General features: G+C 40.8%; 1 protein-coding gene across 2 annotated transcripts in view; it reads left to right on the forward strand.

Moving 5' to 3' along the window:
• Positions 1-249: 249 nt before the first annotated feature.
• Positions 250-21,097, forward strand: part of ZCCHC2 (zinc finger CCHC-type containing 2) — a 91,386-nt gene continuing 70,538 nt past the window's right edge. For both annotated transcript variants that reach the window (XM_072605515.1, XM_072605516.1), the window contains exon 1: positions 250-1,245. In XM_072605515.1, the coding sequence (XP_072461616.1) occupies positions 250-1,245 (996 nt within the window). The remainder of the gene's footprint in view (positions 1,246-21,097) is intronic.

Genomic DNA, 21,097 nt, shown 5'->3' on the forward strand with positions numbered 1-21,097 from the left:
ACACCGCCGCCCGGGACCGCCACCCCTCCTGGCTGCCGGAGCCTCCTCCTCCGAGCCTCGGGGAGACCCGCCCCCGCCCCCTCCCCCACCCCGGGCCCCGGAGACGGCGGCATGGAGGGGCTCAGCTCCTGACTCTCCGGCGACCCTCGCCCTCGGCTCCCGCGAGCCTGCCCGTTCCCCGGCCGCCGCCTCCCCCCGCACACGCTCCCCTCCGCCTCCGCCTGCATGTCCGCGCCGCCTTAGCCGAGGATGCTGAAGATGAAACTGCCCCTGAAGCAGACGCACCCCAAGGAGCAGCAGCAGCAGCTGGAGGCTGAGGAGCAGGAGGCGGCGGCGGCGGAGGCGGACGGGCGGATGGGCGTGAAGGACTCGCTTCACCGGCGCGACTGTCACCTCCGGCTGCACCCGGCGGTGCGCCCGCCGCTGCCGCCGGCGCCGCTGGGCCCCGGGGGGCGCTGCCTCCGGGAGCGGCCGGGCCCGCTGCGCGGCTTGCTGCTGCCGGGGCCGCCTGTTGCTGGCGGGGCGGCGGCCGTGGCGGCGGCGGCCGGGGAGGGCCTGTCTCTGCAGGGCGGCTGCGGCCCCGCCTCGCTGCTCCGGGACCAGGAGCGGGTGTACGAGTGGTTCGGGCTGGTGCTGGGCTCGGCGCAGCGCCTCGAGTTCATGTGCGGGCTGCTGGACCTGTGCAACCCGCTGGAGCTGCGCTTCCTGGGCTCGTGCCTGGAGGACCTAGCCCGCAAGGACTACCACTACCTGCGGGACTCGGAAGCCAAGGCCAACGGCCTCACGGACCCGGGGCAGCTAGGAGACTTCCGAGACCCCGCAGTCCGCTCCCGCCTCATCGTTTACCTGGCGCTGCTGGGGTCGGAAAACCGCGAGGCGGCTGGGCGTCTGCACCGCCTCCTGCCGCAGGTGGACTCGGTGCTCAAGAGCTTCAGCTCCGTGGTCGCCTGCGGCGCCAGCAGCCGCCCGGCCCGCGGCGACCCCGAGCCGGGCGAGGAGAAAGGGGACAGATCGGAGGAACGGGGCCCGGAAGGGAATGGCGCGGCGCCCCGAGCCGACGGGCTGGGCTTTGGGGCCCAGGAGGAGCTGCTGCTGCTGTTCACTATGGCCTCCCTGCATCCGGCTTTCTCCTTTCACCAGCGGGTCACCCTGAGGGAGCATCTGGAGCGGCTTCGGACGGCCCTCCGCGGGGACCCAGAGGATGCCGACGGGGAAGAGTGCAACTTCCCTGCCCTCAGGGCCCAGGTAGACTTTTTTTTCCTTGGGGGGGGACTTGGGAAGAGGGGGTGGGGGGCAGCAAGCCTCTGGTCTAGTTCTATAGTACTGCCGCTTCTGTACTTAGAAACATCCTTACTAACCTGCATCTCTTAGACCTCAGTATTCTTCCCACTCATCTCATAGAGATTTCTTATTGTTAATCTTGCTTTTCAGGCTCTCTTCCACTCTCACACCCACCGGCCATAATAGAAAACTCTAGAAATCATCTCCAGTGGTTAGAATAGCCACCGAGAAAATGAGAATCCCGATTTAGACCCCCACCTTCTCCTTTGGAGTTTCCATTGCATTTTTTTTTTTTTTACCCTTTGAACTTCCCCAAGGGTGCAATGAGAAAGCTGCCTTAGGAGACTTAACTTCCCTACTGAATTCCTTTCAAGTAGATTTAACCTTTTATAGTACACGTTTAAAAAGCCCTATTATATCCCTCACCAAAGTGACTTTTTAATGAGATGTGTGTCCAGCCAACTGGATGTAGGTGTTGCTTGCCTCGGAGCATGGGCTGACTTTCGTCATAGCGTAATTCAAATTAAGTCCGATGGCCATCTAAAGAGTTTGGTGGTCTAAAAAAAATATATAGTGTGAATTTATTCATTTCAAATAAAAAGAGCTCGATGTGCTCTTATAAAGTAAACAAAACGTAAGACAAGGAATACTGGTTGTTCTCCTTCACTTTTGTATAACCAGGGAACACTGGCAGCTTTTAGTAGAGTTAGTATTTACACACTGGGTCTATCACCATATGTTGGTTCTTTACCATAGAGGCAAAATATCATTTCCTAAGGATCTTACTGTGCAATCCAGGTGTGATTGGGGAGAATGCATTTGGGCCACTTCTAAACATTTTGATTTTAAAATTGAATTCATATACAGCTCTGTAAAACCATCTGTGGTCTAATGCAGTATTTCAGTTACAGTTTAGGTGATTTGTTTCAGTACTCAACAGAACTTGGACTTCTTGGACTACATATACTTCCTCCACCTCCTTCTTTCCTTTAAATCTCATCATTGGAATTCTACCTTTTCTTGCAAAAAGTCAAATGAACTGAAAAGGGACTTTGTAAGTTTTGTGCCCTTTCTGTGGCTTCTTAAAGAGGCATTTTTTCCTCTTGCCTAGAAATTTAGAGATATAATGTAGAGGAATTTTACAAAATCATTTAACTTTTACTAAAACTAAAGTAAAGTAGTTTACTATGTGGATTTTAATTCTCAGAAGTTCCTTAGTATTTTTAAATGGGGTTAATGAGGTCATACTAATATTTTGTTTACCATGGATTGCTAAGTAATTTTGTCCTGGGAAATAGAGGTGGTTAAAGTTATTCTCCTTAAAAAATGTCTCTTCTTCTCAGACACTTAATATATATAACAGTTTCTTAGAATTTAGTCTGTATGGAAAATTAAAGTACCATAGATTTAGAGGGTGTGGGCAAGCCTAGTTGTAACCTTGAGGAAAGGGATGCAGATGATGTCAAAAATCACTTTAATATCCCCCAGCGCTTAAAAAAATAGTTTGTTTGAGGCTTTATTTGGCAGAAGAAAAACTCAAAATTCACATCAGCAATCGTTAAGCAGCAAGAGTTTGTGGTCAGAAATATTTGTAATAAAACATGGTCCGTCCCTTCAAGGAGCTTACATTCAGATAACGAATTGCCTTGATTGTACCCAGAACTGACCAATAACTCATGTATCTAATCTTGATTTCTTACTGGATAATTTATTTGAAAGAAAGGCTTGTTGGGAGAAGAGTGGATGAAAGAAATGCAGTATGAAAGTAAACTATTTGTTAAATCTGATTGCAACCCAGGACATTTCCTGGCAACCAGTGACCAACTGGGAGAGGGGTGGATAGATCTGTATTGGGCATCCTGCCATTAATTTCAGCAAGTCATTAATTTTCAGGAAGTACCCTCTAAACTGTGTTGGTGGGAAGAGGCAACTGAGTTATTTAGTATTACAGGTTATCATTTTTAGAGGCTGATTTTCAAACTTGTCTTATGAGAAATAAGGGTACCTCCCCCTAAATGTTACCTATACCACGTTTAGGTCCTAGTATTTACTCCCTTCATCTAATCAAAATACTTCAGGAACATCCCCTTCTCATAATGACGTTCTCATTGCCCTACACTGGCATATTCCGCTGAGGAAGGGTCCGGAGGATACTCATTCTCGGTCCTGTGACAACAAGTCCATCCCCCTGTCGCTTAATTCCTCCTGGGAAGGGGTTGACTGGCCACCGATCTGACACAGCTGTTTCCCTGCCCTCTTCTGCCAGCTGGGTGAGGGCAGGAGAAGGGTGCAGCCACGGTCTGTGCGGGGAGGAAGTGGGGTTTGAGGAGCTGTTTGGCAGTCTGGGAGGAAAAGCCTTAAGCCTCATGGATTTCTGCCCTGAGGGGCTTGAAATCTGTCCCAGACTGTGAAGAGCCCTTGGCAGGGAGGTTGGCCCCGGGTGTGCCCGGGTCACGTGTTGCCGTGGCACATTGGGAGTGGGGGGGGGGGGGGTGGGATGGCGATTAGCAAAGCGTTTCCATGCGGGGCTTCTCCTCTTCCCCCCTCAAGATGGCGGCGGGTCCCTCTCCGGTCACGTGATAAGAGTAGTTGGGTCCCCGCCCCCTTTCGGGTTGGCTGGGAGCGAACTGGGGGCTGAGAGCGTCAGTCTTTATGTAAGCTCTGTTCTCTCCTGCTCTAGGGGGCTGGGGAGAGGGCGGGCCTAGGGGGGGCGGGGGCCTGGAGGGGCAGGGCACACGCCTTTGCTACGGGACCAATGGGAGGCCGGGGCGGTGCCGGGGACTGAGCGTCCCTCCCTGCCCAGTGTGGGCGAGTCCCTGGGCTGAGTCTTAGGTGAGGACCCGGAGGAGTTTGGAACGAACTACCCTGCAGATTTGGGGACTGGGATTTCCTTTCCCAACTCAGTGGCGGGAGCTTCAGGAAGTGGACAGCTCAAATGCAGCCTCAATTTCTAAAACTTTTAATTGTGGCTCAACAAGTGTTCTGTGCTAGTGCCTTAAATTGTTGTTTTATTTCTGTTTTCTCTGAGAGATTCTCAGTGTCTGGATCAGTGCTCCAACAAAGTAACCAGAAAAGGACATAGCACGGCTGTAGTTTTGATGTCATTCTGGTCATAGGAAGCTACCGAAACTTACAACCTTTTCAATGAATAAAATCTTACCTGTGACGGCTGTAATGTAAATAATGAAATCTTATTTTTCAGATCCAGTTAATTCTTCCACATTTTGGGGAAGCATTTATCTAGTATTTCTTTTAAAAGTGAAAGTATTTTACATTCCATTTTGATGTTTCTGTAGTAAATCTTTTTTATTCCTTATACGGGAATGAAGGTTTGCAAGTGTTAAGTAATTTAATTAGAATTGTCTGGGGGCATCGAGAGGCCAAATGGTTTGCCAAGGGTCACGAGGTAAGTATGTGTCCAAGGTGATATTTGAACCTGGGTCTTCCAGATTCAGAGGCTGTCTCTAACCCCTACCTACCCTGCCTCTATTTAGTACCTGTTGTATTTTACTATTATTTAGGTGTTTGGAGATTTTTTGAAATAGAAGCAGCTTATTTTTTAAATTCTAATAAGTTTCAGTAGACTGTTAGCATTATTTCCTCAAGTAGTAAAAACTTATCTGTCATTTATCATTAAAAAATACATCCATTTTTGATGAAATTCTGCCATTACCTTAGTGTCTGTAGAGTATAGGAACGGGAATGAGTTTTCTAAGATTTCCTAGGAAATATGTGTAATTTGCTAATACTGATGAATGCTAGTGCCTGAAAAAAGCAGTACTTGGACAGGTAGGCTTGTTTATTGGAAAATTAATAAGAAAATTCTTAATCCATGCTAACTTTTCAAGTGCAGAATCTATTGAAAACAAAATTCTGATTTGTTCAATTTGATCTTAATGTAGTATGTGACACATTTTGAAAACTTGACAAAGAAGAATAATCAGCCCATCATTTTTCTTTAGTACTTTTTGAAAGGGATTGGAGAGGTATACTATGAGGAATACTCTTTGATCCAGTAACACTGGCCCTCCTGACTGTCTTCCTTTCTTGAAATGCTCTCCTTCCTCAGCTCCATCTGCTGACCTCCTTTGGCTTCCTTTAAGTTCTAACCAACTAAAATTCCATCCTTTACTGGAACCTTTTCCCAACACTTCTTAATTCTAGTGCCTTCCCTCTTTTAATTATTTACTAATTATTCTCTTTATAGCTTACTTTGTATATATTTGTTTGTATCTTGTCTCCCCATTAGATTGTAAGCCCCATGAAGACAGGAGGACTGGACTGTCTTTTGCCTCTTTTTGTATTCCCCTCTTTTTACAGCTTATGGCACATGATAGGCACTTACTAAACATTTATTGATTGAGGAGATAAAGCCTGCCAGTATCACAAATCATAACTGCATAAAACTGTATCAGAAACTACAAGGCAGTTTAAGAGCTAAGACAGAATTAAAATGTGTTACTCAGTTGTGTTTCACTGTTCATGACCCATCAGCTTTCCATGGGGTTTTCTTGCCAAAGATATTGTAGTGATTTGCCATTTACTTCTCCAGTGGATTAAGGCAAACAGGATAAGTGACTTGCCCAGGGTCACACATCTAGTGTCCAGGACAGATATGAACTGAGATCTTCCTGACTCCAGGCCCAATGTTCTATCCACTAAGCTACCTAGCTGCTTCCTTAAATTATTATCAATAATCATTACTAATTATGGATTATAATTATTAGAAATGGTACATTATTAATATAATTTATATAAATAATACATGCAGGTTTGTTCATAGATTGTATAGTGTAATTTAATATATAACTAAAATTTTTATATATTAAATGAAAATATTCAATCACAAAAAGAAGTATAATTTCAGTTGTATGAGCACTGAGCTGTACTAGAGAAAACTAAATCACTCCTTCCTCTTTCCTTCCCTGTTACTATAAAGGGCAGTGGTATCTTTCTAGTCCTTCAGGCTCAAAACCTAGGAGTTTTCTGGGATTCCTCAATGGCTCTCACCCTCCTCCCAACAAGTTCAATCTGTTGCTGTAACCTATCTGTATTACCTTCCCAGCATCTCTTAAATGTGCTCCATTCTCTTCTTTGACACTGCCACCACTTTGGTACAGGCCCTCATCACCTCACACTTGGACTATTACAAAATCTCAGTGGTGGATCTGTCAGCCTCTACTCTTTCTCCACTTCAAAGTGATTTTTCAACCATCACCTACGCCCAATTTGGTAAAGTCCAGTGACTCCCTATCAAACACAGAGTCACCTGGCATTCAAAGCTCTTCATAACTTAGCTTCCTCCTACATTTCCAGTGTTCTTATGCCTTATTCCCTGCCATATTTTCTTCCATCCAGTGACACTGGCCTCCTGGCTGTTACATGAACAAGACTCTCTAGGCAGTACAAATGCATGAGATAGGAGACAACTTGTCCTTTGTGAAGACCAACAAGTAGGACAGGTTGATTTGGTCTTAAAGTGTATAGAATGGAATAGAGGATTAGAAGATGGAAAAGGTAGAAAGGACCCCAGTTGTGAAGAGCTTTAAATGCCAAACAAATGACTTTGATCTTGGCAGTAGTAATAAAGAGCCATTGGAGTTTGAGTTAGGGAACTGACATGCTTAGACATAACCTTTTAGGAAAATTTCTGGGGCAGCAGCACAGTGTGGAGACACTGATGGGAAAGTTTTTGCAATAGTCAAGATGATGATAACTTGAACTATAGGGTATTGGCTGTGTGAGGGGAGAAAATGGGATGTTGCAAGGCTAGAAAGGACAGCATTTGGCAACTGATTGGATATACGGAGTGAGTGAAAGTGAGAAGTTGAAGATGACAATGAGTTTTTGTGTCTGTGTGACTGGGAAGCATGGTGATGCCCTTGATGATGGGATGATGTTGAAAGACAGGAGTGTTTGTGGGGAAAGATAATGAATTCTTTTCTGGACATGCTGAATTTAAGATACTATTAAAATTCAGTTTGAGATGCCCAAAAGGCAGTGCAGTTGGTAATAGTGAGTAGGAGCCCAGGACAGAGACTAGTACTGGTTATATTAATCTGAGAATCATCTGCATAGAGGTAACAATTGAACACATTGGAATTGGTGACATCAACGAAGGAGGTAGTAATTAGTCAAACAAATATTTATTAAATACCTACAATGTGGCAGGCACTGTGCTGAGTACATGAGATACAAAGAAAGCAGAATGGATAAATTGGAGATAATTACACTGAGGGAAGCCACTACATTAAGAGGAATTGGAAAAGAATTCTTGTAGATGGTGGAATTGTAGCTGAGACTTGAATGGGGTGGGGGTGGGGAGAGAAAGGAGGAAAAGAGAAGTTGTTGGTCCACGATAGACCCTTGGGTTTTTGGGAGAGGGAACATGGCTAGTGGTCATAAAATGGATGGATGGATGAAAGTCCAGCAAAAGATACTGATAAGGGGCTGTCAGACAGGTAGGTGGAAAACCAAGAGAGAATAGTGTCAAGAAAACTAGGACAGGAGAAAATATCCAGGGTAGAGAACGTGATCAGCTATGTCCAGTATTTCAGAGAGGTCAAGAAGGGTGAAGATTGAGAAAAGGCAATTGGATATGGCAGTTAAGAGATCATCATTCACTGTATATTTTCACTGTTTAAAAGAAAGTTAAAAACTTGAAACAGCTTCTCAATTTTTAATTTTTCTCTTAAGACATCCCAGGCCTAACACGGTATTCCAAATAAATAAACCAATAGACCTGAGAGCTGAGTAGAAGAAAGGATCTACAGAAAAGAGAAGTATATATACATGTTCTACTTGCCCGTGTCCCCATTAGTTTTCAGGATATTACTACTTACATTTTATTAGAGAGCCTGGACTTCAGCTCCTAGATGCTGAAAAATGCATTTTTCCAGTAATAATAACAATTACAAATACAAACAAATCTACAAATACTTTATGTAGTTTATTACAATTGTATTTTACTCAGATGAACATTTTGAATATTAGATGCAGCTTTACTTTAAAAGTTGGCATGTTTTGTTTTTTTTAACACAAGATATACAACTAAAGCATATTATATTAACAGATCACTTTGATCTGCCGTTGAAGTAATTAAGAGATGGAATGTTCCAGGGCAATTGGAATATTAAAGGGATTAGAAATCATGCCATACTGTGAGAGATTGAAAGAACTAGAACTCTTTAGCCTGGAGAAGAGATGACTTAAGGGAAACATTTTGATTATCTTCAAATTACCAAAGGAATTTTGTGGATTGATATGTACTAGAGGGATTAGTGAGTGAAAATTGTAGGGAGGTACATTTTCACTTAAATATAAGAGAAGTTCTCACTAGTAACAATGTGATACTATTTTGTTTCTCAGTTGTATCTCACTCTTGGTGCCCCCATTTGGGATTTTCTTGGCAGGTACTTTAAGTAGTTTTCTATTTCCTTCTCCAGTTCATTTTATAGATGAGGAAACTGAAGCACACATGTATGTGACTTTCACAGGGTTACACAGCTAGGAAGTATCTGAAGTCACATTTGAATTCGAAGGAATTAAGTCTTCAGATCCAGCGCTCTATCCACTACCCCACCTGGCTGCCCTCAAATGGAATGTGTTACTTTTTGATGTAGTAAAACCTCATCATTGAAGATTCAAGAGATGAAGTAACTTACTAGCTGAGCAACCCTGGACAAGTCACTTAACCCTGTTTGCCCCTGTAAAAATGAGCTGGAGAAGGAAATGGCAAACCACCTTTGCATCTTTGCCAGGAAAACCCCCAAGTTGGGGCACAAAGAGTCAGACATAATGCAAAACAACTGAACAGTAACAAGAAGATTCAAGCAGAGTCTGGATGATCACTTGTCAAGGATATTTTAAATGACATTAATACTTTGAGATTAGGAGTTGGATTAGTTGACCCTGCAGTTAACTTCAATCTCACCATTTTTGAATGCAGAACCAAATCAGTATTACTCTTGCTAGATGTAAGTGCTATGATTTAAGAACATTTCCCAACATCCAGTATTCTTTCTGAAATCAACATTTATTCAGACTGAGTCTCCCTACATTGCCCAGGTTCAAAGTACAGCAGTTAGTCATTCCCAAGACCTGATTCTACTCCTGATGGGCATGAAAACTTTGATCTACTCCATTTCCAACCTGATCTGGTTTGTCCCTCCATAATGGTACTTTAGGGGGCCTTGCTGTATTAGTGTTAGGCTTAGTGCAGACAACCATTCAGCTTTAACCCTACTGTATCTCAGAGTTCTTAAACTCAAGTAGTCTGCCAAGTAGTTTGGCCTCCTCAAGATTAATAATTAAAGAAGTATTCATCACCGTGCCCAACAGGTATTGATTGCCAAGTGTGTGCTCCTATGTATCATACAGCTAAAAATCTCAGGACCACATGACTGATATTGCACATGTTCCTGCCATGTATCCTTTTGCTGTGCTTAATAAATCATTCTATTGAAACTCCTGTCACATATGCTATGGGATTTCCTTTATTTTCCTTACTCCTCCATGAGGAGGCTATTCTTGGTGTGAGTTGATAAGGGTCTTCAGTGGTGGCAGTGTCAGGCGCTATTTCTGTTAATTAAGCTTTTCTTGCCTGGAAAAGCACAGTGCCTGGTACATAGTTAATACTTAATAAATGTCTGTTAATTAACTGGAAATGATATAGTAGGGACAAGTTAATATTGTGGTTTGAATTTTCATTTGCCCCCAATCAGCTTTGATTTATCTTTATATGTGATTGTTGGTGTTGTTCAGTCATTTTCAGCATGACCCCACTTGGGGTTTTCTTGGCAAAGCTGCAGGAGTGGTTTGCCATTTCCTTCTCCAGCTCATTTTACAGAAAAAGAAATAGGGGTAAGCAGGGTTAAGTGACTTGCCCAGGGTCACACAGCTAGTAAGTATCTAAAGCCAAATTTGAACTCAGGAGGACGTCTTCCTGACCCCAGGCCTAGGTCTCTATTTACTGTCCCACCTATGTTTGATTATTTGGTACCTTTGTGAGGACTAACTAGTATACTAGTTTTTGTTCATAGAAATGCTAAAAATTTATCTTTGATTAGCGAAGTAGTCTTGTATAATATTGTATAATAGAAGCATTTCTATTCTCAAGTTAATTATAAATTTAGTGTAGTAAAGTAAATTTAACTATTACATAATATAATTCATTTTGATTTGTCATGCCATGTATGTGATCTGTTGAATTTCATCAAATCACATGGAAAGTGTGACAGGAATGGTATGTGAAGTTTTGGCATTTTGGCTACCCAGAAAAGGGATTCCTCAGGTAAAAGTTAATCTTTCAGAACCGTTGTCTTTTGAAAATATTTTCATTTTGGAGTATGACCTGGGAAGTAATGATTTTGAAGAGGTAGTTTTAAGAAGAATATGGGTGAGGATATTAAGGCCTTGGGGATAGAAGGCCAGTAATTCTCAAGAGGAATCCTAAAAATTTGAAGAGAATCCCAAGATGAAAAAGTCAAATTCCCATTTTGGGTACTTTTATATTAAAACCAACTCAGTTCTCTTTGTACCTTTATGTGGAAAAATGCATGTTTGACCAGTTTGTTCACCACTATCATGAGAATCCCCTTAACTGTATCCAAATGAAAAAGGGGATTATTCCCTGTACTTGGTGGGGTCCTCCAAATGTGTCTTCCTGCAGGTGATACTGTGTTGATGGCCTCAGCCTCCAAACATGATAGGACCTTCTTAATAAGATCATGATTCTTGATGAGATAATCTTAAAAGTCAGTACCAAAAAAAACTAGATGAATGAAAAATACATTTGAGTGGCCAGTAGTACACTGTTAGTCATAGTAATTGATATTTGGTACAGGTTTTGCAGTGTGACAGTGACTGCATGATCTCAATAGAAGGAAGAAAGCAGACTGGATTACAATTGAAAAGTTGAGCAGTATTTTTTATTATTTTAAAGTTCTTTACAGAATTCTTTGTGTGTATATTTTGGTGCATAAATGAGGTTATCATTTGTTTGTATCATTCATGAACTCTTGAAAGTGAGATGATCGGAGAAAAGTACCATGGTATAGTGATAAATTCCCTGGACTTGTAGTCTGAAAGATATGATTTCAGATCCTGCCCAGACACTTGTTAGCTGTGTGACCCTGGGCAAGTCATTTTAACTTCTTTTACCTTATCTGTAAAATGTAGCTATTGCATATCTGTAGGGTTATTGTTGGGATGAACAGATGTAATATAAGTAAAACAGTAAAAAAAAAAAAAAACCCTAAAATTTTCATGAAAATGTCACATATTATTGATTGTGCCCCATGAAGTGTTGATTTTTACTGCTTTGGGATACCTGAAAAAAACTTCCTCCAATTCCTTTATTTTTCCTCTCCAAGAAGAAACTGCAGGCTCTCCTTCTACTTTGTTATACATGGTTTTCTGATTTGGTAGTCCACATGTTAATATGGATATAGTTTAGTGACTACAGTAGTGTTTCAGTTCATTGTTCCTTGGACAAAGATCACAGTTTAGAGTAGGAAGAGTTAAGGAGATGAAGGATCTGAGAAATCAGGTATTTAAAAGGATCCTCCACATGTAATTAACATGGTTTAATGGCAGTAGCTGGGATGAAGTGAAGGAGACTGTTAGCCAAATGTTGAAGTCTTTGAAGAAGGTAAGATAGTATCCTGGAGATGGGTAAATAAGTGAGTGACAGGCTCTGAAGAGAGTGGATAATCAGATCAAAGGAACTTGAAAGAAGGTTGTTAGTGACAATGACACAGCAACGGTCTGGAATGAAAACTTAATTTCAAAGTCTGGTTTTTGATATTGAAAAAGTCGCTTAACCACTCCAAACCTCACTAGATATTTTTAGTTGTAAAAATGAAAGACTAGATCTTTAAATGGTTTCTTGTAGTTGTAAATTGTATGATCCTAAAAGTGATACTGGAGGGCAACAAGTAGTAGGAGTAAGCAGACTTCCTTCTAGCTCTGTACAACTAAAAGGAGATGGTGCATGAGAGAAGAGGGACCAGAAAAATCACTATCAATTTGATGTTCTCATGGGAGAGATTCATTTAGGGTGGAATTAAAACAAGAAATACAGAGTATTCCAAAAGACTTAGTGCAGTTTTAGCTGTTAAAGCCCAGCATTTTATTTTACTCTGCTACTGTGTCCCAGAAGTCTTAGTGCAGTTTAGTTAGATTGAGAGGAGTTTAACAAGTAGAACAGTAAATTCTAAGGGCATGATGGAAATTTTGAACAGAGAGAGAGGAGCTAGAATAGTGGTGAGTTAGGTTGCATGGGTATCAAAGGGAATGAGTGACAGGGAAAGAGGGTTTGCCACCTAAGTGTGGCAGGGGAACAGTTTGGAAGGGCTTTCAGAAATAACACAGAGAATAAAGTAATTCAGCCCTGTGATCGCTTCCAGGTGCTTGAATGTTTCCAGGGTATAGCTGGTGACTTCATTTAGATTAAGGGTCCTTAAAGGTCTGGGGATAGATTTTAGGGGGTCCATGAACTTGGATGAGAAAAGACAAATATTTATTTTCACCAACCTTTAGCTGAAATTTAACCTTTCCTTCAGTTATGAAAGTAGGCAACAAATATTCTGAGAAGGGGTCATACTTTACCAGATTGCTAAAGGATAAAAAAAAAAGAAAGGTTAACTCCTAACTTAAAATGTGTGAATTAGTCACAGGCCTTCCTTCAGGAATGGTTTCAGTGGTGTTGTATAGCTACTACCTTTTTGGTTGGAAGGAGGAGAGTAGGAAGAAGATCTGATCTCATTCAAGTCCAGCCCACCAGCATTCATATCAGATGAGGAACACAGTAAAAACTCAGACTGGTCTAGGACTGAGCTTTGATTCACTGAACTGGTTGAGTCAGTCAGTCTATCAAGTCAGTTGTTGATGTGTGTCATAACAACTGCCTGTGTCCCACATTTGATACCATCTCCAAATTTATAGTTGAACCAGATTTAGGTGAGACAGTAGGAAGTGAGTGTGAAAGGGAGTAGTGACTGGAAATCTCTTGCTTATTCTCTGAACTTTAAACATGCAACACATATTTTTATCTCTTGATTTCTACCATTATCTTTCTCTCAATAGTGAGAATAGATTGGCCTTCTAAAGCCAAAGGATAACTGACCCTCTTCAGTAGATATCGTTACTCAGATTATTGTTTGTACAGCTGGACATGTTGCCATTATTAGATGATGATTTACATTAGTTAAGAGCTGTGGCATCTAGCAGTACAAAACATAAAATTTGTTAAATAATTTTTTTCTTTCAAATAACGCATGGTGAAGTAAGGCCCCCTGCCCTAGTATAAGCTTTGTAGCATGTTGTCATAGATATAAATGGAATTATCCCAAAAGAAAAACTTTATGCTTATAAGCATTTAAAAACAGAATGCTTATTTTTAGACACTTTCCTTTAAAGTTCTGCAAAAGTCTGAAAAAGGTTGTACTATGAAATTAATTTTAATTTTAGTAAAAATCTTTACCTTTAGTTTAAGAAAGGAGAACTGCTTTACGCTTGTTTTTGTAAACCTAAAGAATTCTTTGAATTTAAATCCTAATTGAAAGAACCAGGAAAAACATAGAAGATTGTGTAGTGTTCAATTAAAATTGAATTTTTATTACTAAAAATGAAGTTTGAAGAATACTAACCTCTTTTCACCAAGTCTTTTATAGTAAGGAGATGCTCTCTAGGACTGTGTCCACATGTGAGGTAAAGTAGTTTAAAATTTGAATATGGTATTTCATGATGGCACATGCAGTTTATTAGTATAATCACTGTATCATCTTACTGCTCATGAGAGGAGTTAAAGTTATTTTGTCTTTTGTAAAAGTAATTTACAATTGAGTATTTAGATTTTTTTACATTTTGAAACCTAGGGAATGGCAAGTAGACAACATACTGGAAAAGAGAACCCTCGAATACGCTGACTTCACAGCAGAGAGTTAGAGAAAGCATTTTGTTGACAAAGTGTTTTACTACATATTCTTCATCACTTAGATCTAATCCCAGTGTACTCTTCAATTTTTTGTTTCTCTCTGGCTTTCTTACACTCAGTCAGAAAGTCTTGTTGATTCTTTCTTTGCATTGTCTTTCAAATTAATTCCTTCCTTTTCATTCCTGCTGTCACCATTTCAGTTAACTTCCATATTACCCCAGTGATTATTGGATCATATATTTAGAGCTGGGAGTCCAGTTTCCTTAAAGGTAAGGAAACTGAGGCACATCGAGGTTAAATGACTTTACCAAGGTCACATAACTAGTAAGTGACTAAGACAAAATTGGAATTCTGGTCTTTCTGGCTACAAGTCTGGCATGCTATCCTCTATGGCACTGCCTCAGTACTCTGGGAATTGGTCTTCTTTCCTCTATGTTTTTAGCATCTGCTGTCATGTATCAGCATACTGCTATCACATTAATCTAAAAACATGGGACTGATATATTCATGAATCTGAACTTTTCTTTATCTGATCATAATCTGTTGTCCTTCCATCTCTCCCTTATCCTTGTATCCCAAAACAGTAGTCCCTCTCTCCTCAGTTCTTTTCTAGGCCTTCACCCCTACGCCAGCTTCACTCTTCTCTTTTTTTGCCATCTTGACCCTTCGGTGAACCAATTTAGCTCTATGCTGTTCCCTTCTTGTCCATTGCCTTCTTATCTTATTGCCTATCTTTTCCTGCCAAACTGTATTAGATTCCTCCCACCTTCTGCTGCTTTGTTTCCTAGGTATATGTTACTAAAAGGAAGCTGGAAAAAAAATCAGAAAACTGCAGTCTGATTCACTATAGATTTATGTTACATAATCGAAACTGGGCCCTCCTTGTGGCAATCATTTCACTTCCCTTAACCTATTCACTATTCCGCTCACCACAGCAGCTTTTCCAAGCATTTTTTAAACCTCTTCAAACCTCTCATATCTACCCCCTTTCCCCAACCCTCTCCACTGAAAATCTTGTCTTATATTTCATTTAAAAACTTGAGGCCATTCTCTTTTGAGCTCCCTCTTCTGCTCCTTGCCTCACAGAATTCAGTTGCCTTCTGTATTTATATTCTTCTTCACCCATCTCATGAGAAGAATTGATCCTTCTCATTGCAATGGCAAGCCTAGCCCCTCTATGTGCACAAATGTACCATTTTATCCTGTCTTCTCCAGCGGATTTCCACATTGTCATCCTTACCCTCTCACTTATCTTCAGTATTTCCCTGTCTACCGGCTGCTTGTTTCACTCTTACAAACGTGTCTATGCCTCCCCCATCCTCCAAAAACCTTTGCTTCATCCATCCATCTCACCTAGCTATCAACCTATATTTCTCCTACCTTTTTTATCTAAACTCCATGAGAATACTATCTATAAAAGGTGCCACCACTTCCTTTCCTCTCTTCTTAACTCTCTGTAGTTTAGTTTCTGACCTCATCATTCAGCTCTTTCCTGTGGACAGTAAAAGATGAAGTGACTGAGGAAACAAAGTTTTGAGCTTCTGGGCATATGGATTTTATTAAGCAATAAATGCCAATTGCTCAATAAATAGGGACCAGTCACCTTCCTCAGCTTTGTCCTGGGACCCCAAATACAGAGGGAGACATATTTTTATATGTTAAAAACAATTACTCAAATAAGACCAACTAATTAAAAGGAGACAACCAGGATACATCAAACAATCTGATTTCTCATTGGAGGAAAGATTAGGGACTTTCCAAGTTGGGAGGGTTATGTGAATATATACAATTCCCTGAAATCAGAAAAAGAGGTATCCCACTCCCAAGTGTCTGTATGCAATCAAAGGAACATGGAAACAATAACTGATAGATCATTATGAGGCCAGTTTTCATATGTAATTGTGAGAAAACTTCTTACATCAGTCTTCAGATCTGACCAGGTTTCTGGTCAGCATAACCTAAGACCTTAGTTGAGGGTCTCTAAGCAATAGGAAGAGGTATTCCAGCTCCCTCCCCCCCGCCCCCATTCAGAGATAGGTTCAAACAGTGCAACAAAGTCTTCTCACAATTCCCAAAATTAAAGTTTTCTCACAAGATAGAAATTAGACTTGACCCATAATTGAACAGAAAGGGAACTGAGCTAGCTCCAGAATTAGTCAGTGTGGTACATTCAGTTCCCACTACCACTTGGTGTTTGAATCCCCTCAATTCCCTTACTTCAAAGTTACCAACAATTTCTTAATTGCCAGATCTCCTGGTCTTTTCTCAGTCCTCATCTTGATCTTTCTGCAGCCTTTGAAACTAACAATCAGCCTCTTAATACTCTCTTCTCTGGGTTTTCATGACACTGTTCTGCAACTTACAGTCATAGTTGCTTGGGTACTGAGAAGTTAAGTGACTTGGTAAGGATCTTTTGGGTAGTATAGACCAGAAATTAAATTGACCCCAAGTCTTCCTAACTCAGAGGCTAACTCCCAGCCCCTACTCACCTTACCTTACTTCAATAAAAATTGGATAATGAGGTGGCTTTTTTTTGCCTTGCTAAGGCAAACTCCTCTCTTTGTACAAGTGATCCTGTTCCATCCCGTATTCTTCTCCACACTGCCTCCTCAGTTATCACTACTCTGTCACTTATCTTCAGTTACTCCATGTCTACTGGCTTTTCCCCTAATGTTTACAAATATACCCATGTCTTCTTCATCTTCAGAAAACCTTTACTTGATCCATCCATCCCCACTAGCTATAATCCTATGTTCTCCTCCCTGTTTTAACTAAATTTGAGAAGGTTGTCTACAATAAGTTTCTACACTTCTCATTCTCTTCTTAATTTTCTATAGTATGGCTTGCAGTTTTATCATTCACAGGAAATTGCTCTCTCCAAAGTTACTACCAATCTCTTAATTGCCAGATCTAATGGTCTCTTCTCAGTCCTCATCCTTGACCTCTCTTCCTTTTTTATAAAAAATTTATTTTTAGTTTTCAACATTCACTTCCATATAACTTTGAATTTCAAATTTTCTCCCTATCTTCACCCTCTCCCCACCCCAGGACAGTGAGTATTTTGAATACCCTTTCCTCCAATCTGCTCTCCCTTCTATCATCACCCCTGCCCCCCATCTTCTATTTTCCTGTAGGGCAAGATAGATTTCTATATCCCATTGCCTATAAATCTTATTTTCTAGTTGCATGTAAAAACAAATTTTAAAGTTCATTTTTAAGGCTTTGAGTTCCACATTCTCTCCCTTTCCCACACACCCTCATTAAGGAGGCAAGCAGTTCAATATAGGTTATACATGTGTGGTCATGCAAAACTTCCAGAACAGTCATGTTGTGAAAGAGTAACTGTATTTCCCTCTATACTCTCCTTTGTGCTATCCATCTACTGAAGTGTTTGCTTCTGATTACCCCTCCCTTCAATCTGTTGTCCCTTCTATTATCCTGCCTCATACCCCTTCAGACTCCACTTTCCTGCAGGGTGAGATAAACTTCCATACCCAATTAAGTGTGCATATTATTCCCTCCTGAAGACAAATCCAATGAAAAGAAAGGCTTACTTACTATTCCCTTTCACCTTTCCCTTCTTCTCCTCCATTGTAAAAGCTCTTTCTTGCCTCTTTTATCTGAAATGATTTACTACAATCTACCTCTCCCTTTCTCTTTCTCTTAGTACATTTCTCTCAACACTTAATTTTCTTTTTTAGATAACATCCCTTCATATTCAGCCCACCCTGTGCCACCTCCCCTCCATATGTGTGTGTATGTATGTATGTATATATACATATATATATTCCCTCCAATTATCCTAATACTCAGAAAGGTCTCATGAATTAAAATGTCATTTTTTCATGTGAGAATGTAAACATTCACCTTTTTAATAAGACCCTTATAGTTTCTCTTTCCTGTTCACCTTTTCATACTTCTCTTGATTCCTGTATTTGAAAGTCAGATTTTCTATTCAGCTCTGGTTTTTTCAACAAGAATGCTTGGAAGTCCTCTATTTCATTGAAGTTCTGGTTTTTCCCCAGTTTTGCTGGGTAGGTAATTCTTGATTTTAATCCTACCTCCTTTGACCTCTGGAATATCATATTCTAAGCCCTCTGATCCCTTAACATAGAAGCTGTTAAGTCTTGTGTTATCTTGATTGTTTCCACAATAGTTGAATTGTTTCTTTCTTGCTTCTTGTATTATTTTCTGCTTGACCTGGGAACTCTGGAATTTGGCTATAATATTGCTAGGAGTTTTCCTTTTGGGATCTCTTTCAGGAGGTGATCAGTGGATTCTTTTCATTTCTATTTTGCCCTCTGGTTCTAGAATCTCAGGGCAGTTTTCCTTGATAATTTTTTGAAAGATGATGTCTAGGCTCTTTTTTTTTTTTTTTAATCATGGCTCTCAGGTAGTCCAATAGTTTTTAAATTATCTCTCCTGGATCCATTTTCCAGGTCAGTTGTTTTTTCAGTGAGATAATTCACATTGTCTTCTTCTTTTTTTTTTTTTATTCTTTTGGTTTGTTTTTGTTTTGGTTTGGTTTTGTAATTTCTTGATTTCTCATAAAGTCATTAGCTTCCATTTGCTCCATTCTAATTTTTTAAGGAAATATTTTCTTCAGTGAGCTTTTGAACCTCTTTTTTCCATTTGACCCATTTTGTTTTTTTAAGACATTCTTTTCCTTATTGGTTTTTTGGACCTCTCTTGCTATTTGGATTAGTCTAATTTTAAAGGTGTTATTTTTTTGATTTCTTTTTTCAAGCTGTTGACTCATTTTTCATAATTTTCTCATATCATTCTCATTTCTCTTCCCAAATTTTCCTCTACTTTTCTTACTTGATTTTCAAAATTCTTTTTGAGCTCTTCCAGGGCCTGAGACCAATTCATATTTTTCTTGGAGGCTTTGGATGCAGGAGCTTTGGCTTTGTTGTCTTCTATTGTACGTTTTGATCTTCCTCATAACCAATGATGTAAGAAAGTACCTCTTCACAGAGAAAGTAAGAACCTATAGTCTGTTTCTTTCTCCCTGTTTGCTCATTTTCCCAGCCAATTTCTTGACTTTTGAGTTCTTTGTTAAGGGAGGGGCTCCAGAAGCAGCCTCTGTTTCAGCAGTGACTGCCACTGCCCAGGGCTGAAGCTGGAACCAGGGCCGAACTGGGCCTGGCCAGACCACACCACACTCCCTTCTCAGCCAGGTGAGATACCCTTCCCACTGACCTTCAAAGGTGACTGGTGTTTGTGGGTTGAGAAGTCTGGAAACTGCAGCCGCTGCCAGCGATTCAGTCCCTTAAAGCCTGCTCTAGCTCCATCCATGCTGGTACAGCCCATACTGAACTGCACTCTACTCCCAACCCAGTGTCATAGACCCTTCCTGTCAACTTTCCAGATTGTCTTGGGCTGGAAATTTGCTTCAATCTGTCATTATGTGAGTTCTGCTGCTCTAGAATTTGTTTTGAGTCATTTTTTACACTTTTTTTTGAGGGATTTGGGAGGAGAGCTCTAGCAGGTCCCTTCTTCTACTCCACCATCTTGGCTGTATCCTCCTTTGAAACTGCCAGTTACCTTCTTTTCCTTGATACCTTCTTTTCCTTGATACCTTCTCTGTAGGTTTTTGAAAGCTCTCCTTGTTCTCTTCCTCCTTATATGAACTGCTCCGTCTGGATTTTGATCCACATCATGCCCACTAACAATGACTATTCTCCAAAATTCTGTCCTGGGCCCTCTTTTCCCTCTATACTTTTTCAATTGATGATCTCATCAGCTCTCATGGATTTCATTACCATCTCTATGCTGATGATTCTCAAATCTACTTATCCAGCCCTAACCTTTGTATTGACCTCCAGACTCATATCTCTAACTACCTGACGTCTTGAATGAGAAGTTCTGTAATCATCTTCACTAACTATGTCCAAAATGGAACTCCTTATATCTCTCCCTTTTCCCCCCTGCCTTGTGCCTTCATTTTAACACCTCTGTTACTGTTTGTGATGCAGGTCCTCATCACTCCATGCCTGGACTATTACAATAGCCTGGTAGTTGGTCTTTCTGTGACAAGTCTCTTCCCAGTTCAGTCCATCCTCTTCTCAGCTGTCAGAGTGATTATTCTAACATCTTCTCCCCACCTCCCAATTCAGTAATTCCAATAATTCCTCTCACTTCCAGAATTAAATACAAAACATTCTGGTGTTCAAAACCTTTCATTAGTTACCCTGCCCTAAATATAGTTTATTTGTATGCAGTTATTTTAAGCATAGTGGCACAGTGGATACAGAGCTGTGCCTGGAGCCTGAAAGATCTGAGTTCAAATCTGGCCTCAGACACTTCCTAGCTGTGTGACCCTGGCCAAGTCACGTAACCCTGTTTGCCTCAGTTCCTTATCTGTAAAATGAACAATAGAAGGAAATGGTAAACCACTCCAGTATCTCCGCCAAGAAAACCCTGAATGTGGGGTCATGAAGAGTCAGACATGACTGAAACAACTGAACAATATTTTAAGCATGTTGACTCCTCCACTAACTTGTTAAGTCCTTAAGAACCAGGAATACTTAGCACAGTGCCTGGCACACATAGTAGGAGCTTAATAAACATTTGCTGTCTTGACATTTAATATTTGGTATAATAATTTTTTTGACTTGGCACATAACCAGTATGTGTCAGAGACCGGACTTGAACGGTCATTCAGATTCTGAAACTGGCTCCCTAGTCATCCTGCCATGCTGCCTCTGTATATAAATGTAGACCATTCTAATAAGATTGTTTCACAAGTATGAGAAAGTGGGATTTAAATGCTCATAATCAGATGTTTTGATTCAGTTTTGCTGGGGGGGGTTGTTATTCTGTGAACAATTTTTTTCCCTCTTGTCTTGGAATTTTTCCGTCTTTGAAATCTTGAAA

This window comes from Notamacropus eugenii, chromosome 4 (assembly GCF_028372415.1).
Source record: "Notamacropus eugenii isolate mMacEug1 chromosome 4, mMacEug1.pri_v2, whole genome shotgun sequence".
NCBI classification, from domain to species: Eukaryota; Metazoa; Chordata; class Mammalia; order Diprotodontia; family Macropodidae; genus Notamacropus; species Notamacropus eugenii.